This window comes from Rhipicephalus microplus, chromosome 6 (genome assembly GCF_043290135.1).
Source record: "Rhipicephalus microplus isolate Deutch F79 chromosome 6, USDA_Rmic, whole genome shotgun sequence".
Classification (NCBI taxonomy): Eukaryota; Metazoa; Arthropoda; class Arachnida; order Ixodida; family Ixodidae; genus Rhipicephalus; species Rhipicephalus microplus.
The window spans coordinates 195,775,696-195,791,113 of NC_134705.1; the positions used below are offsets into that span (position 1 = coordinate 195,775,696).

At 45.5% G+C, this 15,418-nt stretch overlaps 1 protein-coding gene across 1 annotated transcript in view; it reads left to right on the plus strand.

Moving 5' to 3' along the window:
- LOC119166833 (N-acetylated-alpha-linked acidic dipeptidase 2) overlaps positions 1-15,418 on the plus strand; it is a 49,634-nt gene that overhangs the window by 8,218 nt on the left and 25,998 nt on the right. Inside the window, exons 2-6 of the mRNA XM_037418202.2 lie at positions 7,490-7,588; positions 8,167-8,418; positions 11,224-11,383; positions 12,353-12,481; positions 13,591-13,713. Of these exons, the coding sequence (XP_037274099.2) occupies positions 7,503-7,588; positions 8,167-8,418; positions 11,224-11,383; positions 12,353-12,481; positions 13,591-13,713 (750 nt within the window). The 5' untranslated portion in view covers positions 7,490-7,502. The remainder of the gene's footprint in view (positions 1-7,489; positions 7,589-8,166; positions 8,419-11,223; positions 11,384-12,352; positions 12,482-13,590; positions 13,714-15,418) is intronic.

Below are 15,418 nucleotides of genomic sequence, written 5' to 3' on the forward strand. Positions count from 1 at the left end.
TTTGTTTTACAACGTTGCAGCCGACCGTAGCCACCTAAGCCAACACTAGTCAGATCCACAGCGTAAATAGGCACTAAAATTGACAAGCGTTTCATTATCAATACTTTATTTTCTTCGTATAACGTTCAAAGCATCTTTTTAAGACTTTAGTGCAAATAAAAGACGGGAAATTTCATTTTTAGCTCAATATGATTTGTTTTATATACTTTCAGGTAAATCGCACTTCGCGAGCTGTGTCGTCGAGAGTAGGCATTTCTCAGTCAACTGAGTTCTGGCGAAGGCAGTTGGTGGCGAATGGCATTCGAATGGCATTCGGATGAATGCCATTTTGTTCGCCCGTGTGGCACCGCGCGAATGGCAATAAATCTGAAGGCATTCGGGGGTAAATGCCATTTTTTCTGCCCGTGTGGCACGGGTATTATCCTTTTTTTCCCCCTTTAAATGTTGAAGTCAAGGACTGGTACTTCGCAGTGAAGGATTTCATTTTCACTCGTGCCTTGATTGTAGCCACCAATCAGATAACCTTCTTCTAGTTATTTCTAACCGCTTAAAGTCTATTTCGCCCTCCCTGCCCCTAAACCCCAGTGCTTTGAAAAACTCTTCGCCATCATCTTGAACTATAGGGTGAAGCCCTTTACAGAACATTATCTAGTGTTCGGAAGTTTCCTCCTTCTCTGCACACGCACTGCATACTGTGTCTACCCCTTCGTATTTGGACCGATAAGTCTTGGTTCGCAATGCTTCCGTCCAGGCCTCAAACAGTATAAAACTACCCCGAGTATTATCATAGATCCTTTCCTTAGCAATTTCCTACTTAAACGTTCGATAAATCTCTAGTGCGGACTTCTTAATGATACCAATTCTCGATATGTCGGACTCCGTTTCCTTCACCTTTTTCTTAACCGATTGTTCTTTTTGGTTTGGCCCCCTGCTGTTTTCCAAGTATTTACCCGTCGATTTTATGGTTCGCCTCGCTTCCTCCATTTTTTATCGACATTCTTCATGTATAAGTAGCTGAAAACTTTCCTAACCCAACGCTGCTCCCCCATTTCTCTCAACCGCTTCTCAAGTTTTATCTTGCTGCTAGCTTATCTGCCCTGAAATGGTGTCCATCCCATATCACCTTGTACTCCCTGATCACGTGCGTCAAGCTGCTACTATATGGTGTAAGATTTTTTTTTTTTTACACCGTGGCCGCTACTAATTTCGATTGGGCTAATGTGCATGACCAGATGATTAGGGTTCTCGATGGATTACCCGTAAACTGTGGCGCGTATAAAGGCGCACACAAGAACACGAGTAATGGCAAACAGGAGGCGTTGGGCAAACCAACAAGCCCAAGCGCGTTTCGCCAGCGAAAAGCGCGACGCGCGTGGCGGACGCCGGCGTTGCCGGGGATTTAGTCAATTGTAACAAAATTTGTGCAGAAAACGTATTTTTGCATGCGTTGTGCAGCCGAAGTACATATGCTGCCGTCATGGACCAGCGGACGCTAGCTGCGTCGGTTTGCGTTGCCGAACGCGCCTTACATCCAAGCCGAGATGTGTCCCCCAGTAAAGAATACACATCTTAAACAGTGGGCTACAAAAAGCAGGCATGTTGGAACACGAAACGAAAAACTAATATGAGACACTTAATAAGCTGGTGAAGTTGCCGTTGTGCGAAGAAACGCGCGCTTGCCTCGCAGAGTCGAGACCGTTGTGTCGGCGTGAAATCTGTCTGGCTGATTGTATGCGGCCGGGTCTTCTTCCTCCGCGCCGCAACTCGCTTCTCAGGCGGAATCAAAAAAAAAAAAAAAAAAAAAGCTTGGCGATCGGTGTATTGCAGCCGAAAGACGCACATTGGTCGGAGGTCAGAGATGCTGTAGGCTGGTACGCGTCCTGTGGTACGGCTCCCTTCTTTCTCGTTCCGAGAACGCGGGCGCTGCAGTCGTCGTGACGTACGTTTATTGTTGGATCACGTGACCGAGCTCACCTGGCTAAGGAATGCGTGCGGTCTAACGCGTTGAACAGCGTTGTTTCGTTCTTCGTGCGTGGACTTCTCTTGGCAGTGATGGGAAAGTTACAGGGTTGGATCTTCACATATATCCCTGCACGAACGTGTCCGGTTTGGCGCGCGTCCCGTAACGCTGTGGAAATTAGTGATGGCAGAGCGCAGTCAGCGTTGCCAACCGGTCGACGCAGACGCCTCTTGGCGTTTGAGGTACACGATCGTAAAATAATGGCGCGAACACGGAGAGACGAACGAGCAGTGTTCGTCGTTATTTGCGCCGTTATTTTACGGTCATGAATGACCAACTATAACTCCATTTACCGCCATTCTTAGGTACACGTAAAAAGCGCGGCTTTCTCAGGCGCGTGCTTCATACACGCATATGAAGTGAAATAAACACAAAAATTATCTCATTGTAGGCAATAAAGCAGTAGCTATATATATCACGCATTCATTGGAAATGTCCGCGAGTATATGTAAAATAAACACCGTTTCACAATTCAGGTGCAATACTGTGCAAGAAGACCGGTGGTCGACATTTGCCGTTGCGCGAGTCGAGCACAAGCTTGCGGGTTACGTGTCGCAATGGGCTGCAAGCAATCAAACAGCGCCTTCAATAGCAAAACGCGATAGCGTGCCCATCGCCTTTACAGATGCCAAGGACCAACGCCTCCTAGAAAAAACTATGCCTGGAACGTCGCTCTCTTTTCAATTGGGAGCCTCCTGCCAACACGCAATCTCGGAGGCCATGCCTCCTGTCTTGTGTTGCGACCGGCCGCCGCGTGAGACCGCTCGCCTCCGTACCGCTCACCGCCTCCGTACGAAGGAGTAGACACTACTGTGTCTACCCCTTCGTACGGGGTAGACACTTGATAATGTTTTGTAAAGGGCTTCACCCTATAGTTCAGAATGATGGCGCAGAGTTTTTCAAAGCACTAGGGTTTAGGGACAGGAAGGGCAAAATAGACATTAAGCGGGTAGACTTAACTAGAAGGAGGTTATCTGATTGGTGGCTACAATCAAGGCACGAGTGAAAATTAAACCCTTCACTGCAAAGTACGAATCCTCAACCTCACTATTTAAAGGGGAAAAAAAAAAGAGATAAATCTAATGGTTAGTTCACTAAGTAATACGGATAGGTGGCGTTAGCCGCCGCCCGATCTAAAGGGTACACATCCATCCACCCTCAGTCACGTGACATGACGGCTGCTCAGAGGCAATTTTGAGAGCATTGCTGTGTTCGCAGGGACGGCCGTCAGAGAGGCTCGCCTTCGTACCGAAGGAGGAGGGTAAAATCAGAGGGCTGGGCAGCGCGCTCGCGGCTCACGTTTCAAACATGAATTTTTTAGAAGGCTTTGCAAGGACCTAAAATCGGTGGAGAGGGGGTTGCTCCGGCTTGACCCCCCTCCTTAACTGGTCAACTGCACCGCAACAGAACCCTTTCAACAAGAAAATTAGTTACACCATTAAGCAAGTTACGGCACCCTTGAACGAGCGCTAAATGATTTTTTTTCTTTTTTTTTCTGCAGTAGGGCTTTGTGCGGGGAAACCCTAACTTGCCAATTTTCTTAACGATTTAATCGTGATTGTTGGGTTGACGTGGCTCGACCGCGGTGTTATAATAAGTTGGCTCGACCAAACACAAAAAAATCACAGCATATCCACGGAGTGAATGATGATTGGTGGGGCGCAGCGTTCGTCAGTCTGTCTGTCCATTTGTTCTTGCGTCCGCCTATCTGTGTGATCCTTGGTGCATCCGTCCGTTTGTTCATTCGTCTGTCTGTCCGTCCATCTCTTTTCGCGGCCATCCCTCTGTCTGTCCATCCGTGAGTGTGTCAGTCTGTTCGTCCGTCCATATGTCTTGTGAAAACTCCAAGCACAGCCATCACACATCTTTTCATCATGTATTCATCATATACAAGTGCCCCCATCCAGCAGACATTGTAAGGACCGCTATTTCGGGTATGTGCCTCTGGTGGTTACGTACTACGAGGGACGCACAAGCCACGCCATAAGGAGCTTCGCCCCTAAAACTGGCATACTGCTGAATGGATTTGCTCGAGACACGTGCGCCATGACGCGTCGTGGCATCGCGGTCTACATTTCCTTAGATTGCGTGAAAATAAAACGTAGCGTTGTCATATGCCTGAGGCTCTCTATACAGCGAGTAAATTACCGGTCTGCGTTGAAGTTTTGTAATTTCGTTAGAGCCCGCACATATCTATAAAGGGGCAGTGAAGAACAAAACGATCTTTCGAGTAATAGTAAAGCGCAATTTCACTGTCTTGAAGACACTACTCCCATGGCCTGATCGCACGTACGCATCAGCTGCAGATCGTCAGCTCGCTCAATTTCGACACGGCGCAGTCGAAAATGTTCAATTTTGATACATGCACACATTCAAGCACACGCACTAACATACCTGCAGGGGCGGATCCAGCCACTCATTTTAGTGGGGGCGGTCGCTTAAAGTAACACCGGAGAGAGGGGCGTGGCCGTTACTTTTGTTTAGTTTTTTTTACTAGCACAAAAACTATATCTTAGATATAGCATAAATACTATTAATGTGTGCTCAAAGGTATCCCACTCATTTGTCCTTATTGGTGATAGCAGGTGGACGGAAAGTACTGAAGTGAGGGGTAGAGAGTACTGACAGGCTTTGAAGGCGGGATCGTCCCTACTCTCCCCCCCCCCCCCCCTCTGGATCCGCCACTGCTAACATACATAAAGTGTGGTCGAGGCTCTTCTTCCGCCCCTCCGAAAATTCCCCCCTCTGCACTGCCGCTCTAATGAAATAGAAAGTCGCGGTTGCCGCCATCTTAGGGCCCATGAGCGCCCAGAACCTGCCTGTGACGTTACGTGAAATCGGACGTCGTACCCCAATAGTTGGCGGTGTGAAACAGGCCTCCCGTTACTCAAGGCATCCGTTACTGCGCGTGTTTCCCAGCTGACGAACACGTGGTGGGTGCATCGCAACTTCGAGAAAAAAAAAAAAAGTATCGAGTGCGTATTTCCGCTGGTTTATTGAAAGCCGTCCATTACAAGGGGCAAATTAACACATTGGTCCGCGCATTCTCATGTGCGCACTTTGTTGCCATAACGTACAGGGCAAAATGATTTACCTCCATCATGTCGTCTGCCATATGTGTGCGCGCGTCGGCTCGCTGGGATGTTGAACATTGGACAAGCAAAATTTACAGAGGGTGGTGAGGATATGAGGCGTCAGTATCGCGTTCAGGTCTTCAAGGCGAAGCTTAGGCGCCCCCCCCCCCCTCCTTTTTTTTTACCGCGTTTTTGCGAAGCTAACCACTTTTGCCTTTTTGCGTAAGGACCACGGGCATCATCATCATTGTCGCGCGAAAGCGGTGCATGTGAAACAGCTGAAAAAAAAAACGTGCCGTTCGTCCTCTTCGTGCTAAACAGCTTGAGTTTGCCCCGTGTTGTCTTTCTCAGCCCGAGAATGCTAACTCAGTATTGCTCGGCAACGCGGCAACCTATAGCTGGACTTCGAACCGATATGCCATCGTTGCCGATTGCTAGATCACGTTCCTCTGTCTTCCTCCTACTTGAGCGCTCGAGTAGGCCACGCTCTACTTGGTTTATATCCGTCTTCATGATGATGATGATGATGATCCTTGATACTCTGGCGCACACCCACAAAGGGGGATCGGCCAAGAACCGGGCGGCAGGATCTTAACTAAAAGGCTAATGGTTTTTCAAACAAAACGTAATTTTGGGCTGAAAAAAAAACATGGAAAGAAAAGCCGAAAATCGAAAAAGGAGTATATCTGAGCAGGGGGCGATGCAGGCCATCAGATGCGATTTCAGACAGAGGTAATGGTGGGTCTAAAATGATATATATATATCCACAATTCAACATCTTCTTAGTACGGTCAACTTCCTCGTCGTCATGACTGGACGCTGGGGCGTGTTCTTGATCGTGACGTGCGCATGTGCCACGTGCAAGCGTAAAAAAGAGGAAATCTCACACGTGCTACGGTTCGATCGATTCTACGGGCAATAAGGTTCGCCGATTTGCCGTTTCTTTTGGGACTGGCCGATCAGCTCTTGGTATTTCTCGGTGCCAAAAACAAGTTTGGTGAGTGCTTGTCAATCGAGAGTGGCCCAGGTAATGTACTTATAGCTGCAGGGGCCGTATACCCAGAAACTTATCGCGGGGGGAGGGGGGTGGTATCCATAGCTTATGTATGTTCGTGCCTGCGTTTGTATGTTATTTGCCTGCACATATGTCAGAATTTAAAGAAAAAATTGAGGTGTTTAAACCCCCATTCACTATATAGTCTGGATGGTTACAACCATGGGCAAGCCGGAGAGTGGTGGTTATGTTCAGATTTCCTGTCCCCCAGTTGAAAAAAAATTGCTTGTGTAAAATGCAAAGTGTAATTGAACCCCCCCCCTCCCCCCCGCCCCCCCCCCCTTCATATCCGAAAAAATATTCCTGGTTTCGCCACAGCATAGAGAGGGATAGTAGGGTCGTAACCAGAACGGCTAACTTTGGCAGCCGGTTATCAATTTAAATGCATTAAATACTTTAGTATCACAAAAAGTTGAAAGCACGAAAAAATCAGGGGAAGGGGTCGAGACCTCTCAACTCCCTCCTAGTTACGGCTCTGGAGGAGCAGGGGGGGGGGGGGATCCAGCAGCTTCAGTTACTCAGATATGCAAAACCGGAGTATACATACTAATCAAGCTGCTAATCAATCATTTTGAGACCTAACTTCACTCACTATACTAAACATGATCATCGGCAGGATTTTTTTTCCAGGGGGGGCAAAACCATATATGTTGCAACGCGGCGGGACAGGTGATGCTTGTGCGGCTCGGATAGGGAACAAGGGTTCGTGAGCTTGAGGGGGGGGGGGGGGCAAGTGCCCTTTTGCACCCCCTTGTCAATGCTCGTGCTATTTAATGCTAATTCCTTGCAGTTTCACTTATTCACATTTTATACATGCGCAGTTAGTGAAGACATAGCACAGATTGAGCTCCGAGATGTAAGACCACTTGGCTTTTGTATCTTTTTACAATTAATCACCTTTTGCCATTCTTCACAAATTTTCTTGAGACATCTTTTTCTACAAGGGTACTTATTGGGAATTTTATTTTGTCTGAGTGTTTGATGAAATTACAGGCTAGCCTGTGGGCTTGTTATACTGTGCCAGGGCTGTGGTCAGAATGGTTTTTTTTTTATTTGAGGAAGGTAGGGGAAGGGTTGGCTCTGCACCACTGTACCATTCATATTGAATTTGGAAGTTTGGATGTTGGCTGTGCCTGCCTTCGGTTGGCACTGCGACTAAAAGGTGCGAGAAAGTGACAGAATTTATAAACGCTCATTGCTCGTACTTTAGAAAACATTCTCACAGTTTGTAATGTACCGAAGCATAGTGGCGCCAGCTACTATGCTTCAGTACATTACAAACAGTGAGCACATTTTTGCACGTCATTGCAGTAAGCACATTTTTGGACGTCATGCGTGCAGCTGCACCCCGACAATGAATCGCATCACAGCCGCATCGAGTCACATCACCCCTGCATCAACAGAACGAGCGACTTCCACTCCCAAGTCAAAGCCAAAACAGTAAGACTGCATGTTTGTTTTCATCATTACAAGCGTAAACGAGACGAGCTTCCTTTCTTAGCGATTTCACCCAGTATATTATTACCCTTGAGTCATGTTTATGACCTTCATTACAAGTAGCACCTTGCCACCTTGGCTTATGGATTCTACGTCTTCACAGGTTTGTTCTTGTTCTGAACTATTATGGTATTGCTATTGCTTCAGAAAATCCTTATTGCTTTGTGTCCGAGCTTCAGGTTGAAAGAATGATTCTTTGCCGCCTCCTTGTTTCCACCTTTTAAAGCGGTTCAGTCTTGCCTAGTTTCTCAAACTGTCTGTTCATCATCTTCATAATCAATGGTGCTGACTTGAAAATTTCTAGTATATAATCTATTCTTCCCAACCAACCCAAAGTACTAAATCATATCGTTGCTTCTGAAAGAATGTTGACCCTTTTGAGAGATGTGCTGACTTTTTGTTTTATTCTGCTAAGCCTACTTTTGAGATGTATCTCTTATCGTATAAAAGTATCACCTACAAACCAGCACTCATTGTGAGGCTTTCTTGTGTACATATTGGTCATATACGCTTTTCCCCAGGCGTGTTGGCTTGTGGCCAATAGTAGCAGCCGTCGGAGTGGTAGGCGTAGTGACGATCGTTGTCTTGATGGGTTTGGCCATCCCTGGCACCTCGGTGTGGCAGCAGACAACGGTCACGAGCTCTGGTGGCCCCACCACCACCAGCAAGTCTCTTGCACCGCCCACCGCGCACACAAAGCCCGCGGACAAGGGTACCGAACTCGCAAGCATCCTTGCCAACGTCAGCAGAAGCTACTTACGTCGAACGCTCAGGTCTGTCAGACTTGAAGCAATACTTTTTTGCAGACTAGTAACGTTGGTTCATACTTGAAAAATTGAATTGCTGCACAAACTTGAAGAAAAAAACAAGGGAGACAGGAAAGAGCGCAGACATTTCAAATACTGCGCTCTTTCCTGTCTCCCTTGTTTTTTTCATGTTTGTGCAGCAATTCAAATTTTCTGTCAGACTTGTCGAAGTGGTTCAGTGAAGCGGGGGGGGGGGGGTAAAGTATATACATGTTTAAGATTTATATGTTACTGTGAGTTGGTCTATCAACGCAACAGTTTCGCAGCTCCAAGAGATGTCACTCGCAAAACAGCTGTGGCTTAGTTTCCATGTGTTACTGATTCAGAGCCTAGGAAGTACGCGACACTGCTTGTTTTACTTTCTCGAAGTCATATCTCTTGAAGTTATGTAAGTTTGAAGTGCTTGCCGCAAGCACATACTTAAACAGGGTGTAGCAAAACAAAAGGTACTGCAGAACAATAAGAATAAGGTGTGAAATGCTGGACACCTTTGAAGATTTTTTTATCTCCTGTGAGTTGCAGGACAAAAACCCTTTATATAGGACAGGTAATTCACACTACCCTCCATATGCTACCCTCTTGTGAGTCAACTGTTTGCTGCTCCTACTGGAAGCGGTGGTCTTTTAAAGGAGTACTGGCACCAATTTTCGAAGCTTAGCTTATAGTCTCACATGCAGAGCTCATTTATAGGGAGACTTCTCTTAGCAAGTGTGATGCTGGGTAAATGCCGATGAGGTTTTATTGCGACATCAATTATATGGACACCCTCGGCTGGATTTTGCCACCGGCATCGGCGACCGCCAACATCCACTGTATATATATACGTATCTATATATATATATATAAACACAAGAAAGAAAAAAAAAATATTACAGGAAAAGACTTCGGCGCGCGGAATACAACGTTCGACCTCTTGCGGCGTTAGCCACTGAGCCACAAAGAAGCTTTTTCTTTTTTTTCATTCGAGCCACGAAGGAGCACCTACTTTAATGTTGAAACGTCAAGCTATTTATATCTACAACTTACCGCTGGCGATACCAATCTCTGGAGAACTATCGGGTTTTCAGCATTAGCAACGAGATGGCGCAATGAGCGTGTGTCGCCAGATCGTCTCGACGTGGCGTCGCGCGCTTATGCGTTGATCTTTTACACGCAGACGTTCACATGTACGTGTGCTTATCTCGTGGTGCGGAGAGTCGTACGCCTTGGACTTCCACTGGAACGATTCTGTTGATACTAGGCACACAAAGGTCACTGCACTGCACTCACTGCACAGTTGATTGAATGATAGATATGTGGGGTTTAACGTCCCAAAACCACCATATGATTATGAGAGACGCCATAGTGGAGGACTCCGGAAATTTCGACCACCTGGGATTCTTTAACGTGCACCCAAATTTGAGCACACGGGCCTACAACATCTCCGCCTCCATCGGAAATGCAGCCGCCGCAGCCGGGATTCGATCCCGCGTCCTGCGGGTCAGCAGCCGAGTACCTTAGCCGCTAGACCACCGCTGCACAGTCTCCGCTTGCGAAAAGGGGGCGCTTTTAAGATGTGGTGAAGTAACAACTGAGGCACTTATTCACATTCATTTGTACCATTATTCACATTCATTTGCGTGGGAAAAGTGGGGCACGCTCCGATCTGCTTGTCATTCTTCGCGTGACATTCAAATTTGTTGCTATCACATTCATTGCTTCGCCTTTGTAGCAAAGCTGTGACTTTCTTTATTTTGATTTTAAAGCTAATTCTCACTTAACACACCTACTGGCATCAACACTAACATGTCATTGGGCTAGAGTACCGATTGGAATGTCATTTACCAGAAGTACAAAATGGCCACTTGAGTGTTGTCAATGCAGACATGAAGCGAAGTGGCCATGTAAGCGTTGTGATATCTTGCCTGAGCATATGACAAGCTGTAATTGGCACCAAAACTAGCTTTTAATTAGGTCTTGCTTTGCCGTTTCTGTTGGTCAGTAAGTGGACAACCGCCTCTGAGTCTGCTTGCTTTGTCTGCGTCCCACTTCCATTTTGCTCAGTTGGCAGGTGGATGCAGCTCCTTGCTCAGCTTCTTGCTCATCATCCTTGAAGCGAAGAGCAAGTAGTTGAGGCTATGTTGACGGCCGAGAAAAAAAAAAGGGCAGAGTCTATATTTAAGAAAACTTAATATAGTGCGTGCTTAAATTTCAGTCTTTTAAGCCATGATAATCATTCATGCTGCTGCGTATTTTAGCAAGAATGCTTTCTGGCCAGCCTATTGATATTTTCTTACGGAGGAAATGTAGCCGTAAAGTAAAAACACACGCAAAGCGAGGAACAACCACTTGTCCTGTGTTCATCCCTTTGTGTGTGTTTTTACTTTGTGGCTGAATAATGTCTTTAACTAACCATAGTACCATTCAGTCCAATGCCCCACCATAATGTCGTACAAAAATTTACAACTGACGCACTACACTCAGACCTCATTATAACAAAGTTGCATCTTACACGAAATTAAGAAAATTTGTTGTAAATATACACTAACACTGTACTGAAAGACTATTTTTCATTTAATTACTTCATTATAACTGATATTTCATTATATCAAGGTTCATTATATCGAGGTTTGAGTGTATTCACATACTTACCTCTGTGTATCGCTTGGCCAACATCATACTACGTGCTCGTAGCAGTTAGTACCTGTTTGGGAGGCATCCATTTAAAGATAATGCAGAGACGTTTCTGGAAGACACGAGGACGTGGCTCACTCAGAGTTTCAACATTTATAGATTTCTATCGGAAAAGCCACACCTGTCCGGTACAAAGTACAGCGAGGAAACCATCGTTGATTTCATTGCGGACGAGTTTCGCAAAAATGGACTGGACACGGTTGAAAAAGTGCCCTATCGGGTCCTGCACCAGTACCCGGACCCGAACAACCCGAACAAGGTGGGGCTGATCTATTCGTTCAGATACCTTCACGTGTTTTTGGAGGATGATCATAGCTGTTTGCAAAAAAAAATAATAAAAAAAATAAACTAGCTGTGCCAAGCCTGAAGATACAGCGGCGCTGGGCCGACTTTCTTGTTTCTCTTTATTTTTTTTTTTCTTTCTTTCGCGTTTTTTTTCTATCCCTTTTTAGTCTCTCCCTCTCTGCTTATTCTCTTTTTTTTTTGGTCTGTGTACTTCTATCTCTTTCTGTTTCTATTTCTCTCTTTTTCTTGATGTTTCTTTCTCTTTGTCTCACTCTCTGTTAACATCCTTTTCTAGTTCTTTCGGTCTTTTTTCTCTTTCTCTCGCTTTTTCATTCTCTCTTATTTCCTCTCTGTATTCGTTCTATGCTGTACAAATTGAAACAGGTGTTCAGGGAGCTATACAAAAGAGGACAAAGAGAGTGCGTGACTGTTCGTGATGATAATCATTTTTGTTCGCGACTAAGACTTTGAGCTTCAATAGCTCCGCTGTTGAAACTCGTAGGGTCCCTTATGCATTCGCCGTAGACAACTCGAAGGAAGGAGCCATCTCGTTTTGCTTCTGAGCAAATATACTAATCCCACCTCCCCACCGAATGAGTCCTACACTTAACTTGGTCTTACAAGGCCTCCACGATTGCAGGCATTGCAAGCTTTCGGCACCTTGTCTGACTCTGTACTACCTCTGAAAGGATCGGCTCATCCCCTCCTAATGTATTCCTAATGGAATATCACGCATTGCTACGGTGACAACGTTTCAGAGTACGTTTGAGTAGACCAGTGTATTAATGTCATAATTAAATGACTTGTTGATTAATGAAATAATTCGTAAACAGGGGTTGTTTGTGAAGCTGACGTTTCAATAAGCGGACTTTTGTTCTCAGGGCTTCCATCTTCTCCTACGGCCATTTTTCGGATTTCAATTGAGTCAGCTAACTCATCGCAGGTGCAGTTGGTGGACGCCAATGGAAAAGTGCTTGAAGAGGCGAAATTGACTGAAGACCCTGTGCCAGGAGACAATGTGGACGGTTTGGTGCCTGGGTACCTCTCATATGCACGACCGGGTACAGTTGAGGTGAGTGGTGCCTGGGTACCTCTCATATGCATGTCCGGGTACAGTTGAGATCAGTGCTCGCACGAGCCTCTAATGGCCAGTGCCGAAATCGCATCCAAAACTACTGCGCGATTTGTATCGACAAGAATGCAGTGTCGTTACCTTTGCTGTATGTGACGGTAAGGTTAAAAACGGCAGATTAAAGATGAGTACAATGAGAAACTTCAGCGCCTGAAGACATCACCTCCCATTAGAGTTGAATAGCAAGTATCTGTGCATAGCATTCACATGTATTTACTATGTGAAGCATACTACTGCAGCCACCGACTAGCACAAAATGCAGTGGATGCCCGGCAAAGGAAAAGCTCTTAGATAAAATTGCTCCTCAATTGAACAACTGCTTGTAACATGATTGGTTTTATACTTGAATTCACTAGCCCTGTTTTTTTTTTGTAACTATAACTACAGAACATATTTTCCTGGTCCCTTCATATTTTATGATCTGTGTGTACTTCTCAAGAATGTAAAGCAATTCTTGTTGAAATGATTCACAAGTATGACTGCATTGAGTGCAAAAGTTTATGGAGGCGTGACCTAAATTTTCAAGAACAATATGGCACCTATGCCATATTGTAAAATAATATGGCATCAATATGTTCTTGCACCAATATGGCACAAGTCAATCTGAGCAAAGTAAAAAGTCATGGCAGTCACTACTGCTAGGGGTAGACCATGTGTTTCTCGCTTGTGCTCCTAGGTAATCACAAGAGACCAAACACAGCTCCAAGGCTCGAGGTAGCAACTAGAATTCACATTACTTTGCAACTTGTACATCCCCTGCTCTGTCTAAACTTTTTGTTTGGGTAATGTAATGGACATGCAAAAAACATGGCGGGTTTATGTGGTGATGTGTAGACGTTTTGTACACACAAGATGTTGGAATGCCTGAGTTGCTCACGTGCATCGAACATTGTTTATGCTTGCCTATTGGGTCTTCTTTTTTCTTTCTTTCTTTTTCTTTCATTATACCAAAATTAATTTATAAGAGTTGGGCATCGCCTAAAATGTTCGCTGGATGCTGACAGTTTGACACATCTTGATGAATGATGGCGTTCAACTGCTTTCCACAGGCGGATGTGGTGTACATTGGTTCTGGAACGCATGGAGATGTGGACATGCTGGAAGCCAACGGAATTTTCGTTAAAGGACGCATCTGCCTGGCGCGATATGGGGGTGGGCACCGTGGCGGAAAGGTACGTTATTTGGCATATTTTGTGGAACAGCTTCAACTAAAGCATGTAATAGCTAAATGCTGTATGTTTTTATTTGGGGTAACTTAAAATGGACTAGTGCTTTCAGAAGAGTGGCCTGGCTTTCAAAGCGACGACTCGAATTAGAGACTTTTTTTTCTGAGAGTCTTTAATTTACAGCAGACTTTCAGTAAATGGAAATTTCCGAACCAGAACTGCTGCTTAAAAGAACCCTAAAGAGAAAAATCATTTTTCTCATATTAGTCAGTTACTTATTCAGAATATCAATATCATCACGCTTGCTGTTGGAACAAGCTTGGCTAGCAAGAAAATGCTCAAAAACAAAGTGTGGCTGGCGATGCTACATCGAAATTTTTGCACCAAACCCCACGATGTCACAGATTTTAATATCATCTGTTAGGGCCTATGTAGCTTTTAATCGATAAATATGAAGTAGTCCATTGTCTTCTGAGCATGCTGTAGAGCATGGCATAGGTGTTTAAGTAAGTTTCGTTTAGCAGCAGCAGTTTCCACAGCAGCGGAGCTTGCCGCCTTACGTGCTGCTATACTTTATATCGCGGAAGCCCGACCTCAAAAATGGGCTGTGTTCTGTGACTCCAAGGCATCCCTTCAGAGCTTACAATCAGCTTTACGACAGCGGGAGCATCAACAGCTAGTGAATGAAATAAGAGAAGTGATTCACGAAGTTTTATCGAAAGGACATGACTTGGTGTTCCAGTGGTTACCGGGACATTGTGGTATTGTCGGTAATGACCTTGCTGATAATGCTGCCCGATCCGCCCACGCGGACGCCCAGACAACCCCAATTCCATTGTCGAGAACCGACGCTGCAAGGGGCCTTCACTCGTTCGCTAACAACATGTCGGAAACTTGGCTGAGTGACCCCAGTGTCAGGAACCGCCGCCTACACAAATTGGACCCATCGAAAAAGCTTCAAGTTCCATCGGACCTCTCCCGCCAGGATGCAACTTTACTGTGCCGCCTGTGGTTAGGAGTAGTTTTTACAAAAGCGTACTCCTTTCGCATAGGAATGGCGGATAGCTCCCGATGTGAATCGTGCGACACTGACGAGACAATAGAACATCTACTGTGTTCATGTGAACGTTTTGCGAGCGAACGCAATTTGCTACGCGAAACGTTGGAGACACTAGACAGTAGACCTCTTTCCGAAGAGAAGATACTTGGCTCATGGCTCTACGCGTCGCTGGCCAGCAAAGCGACGCGGGCACTGCTAAGTTTTCTGAAGACGACCGGACTACGCGACCGCTTATAAGCGTGCAATGGACAAGGTCCCACCAACATACACGTTGCCCTTCACTTCTCTCTCTCTTCTCCTTTAATCCCCTCACCCCTTCCCCCAGTGCAGGGTAGCAAACCGGACGTGCGTCTGGTTGACCTCCCTGCCTTTCATTTCTTCCCTTCCTCCTCCTCCTCCTCCTCCTTCGTTTAGCAAATGTCTGCAAAATATGAAAAATACTGTTTGACATCTGTGACATCAGCTGTGGACATTTCGGCGCAAAACTTTGAAGATACCTAGACCTCATTTTTCTCCCCTATTTGTAGACTTTTTATTAAAATACCCACATTAGAGTTTTCGGAGTACAATCTATCAATCTAAATACGAGATTTGTTGTTTCACTTTATTGTATTTGTATCTTTAAATAAAATAAGTGGCTCAAATATGTGG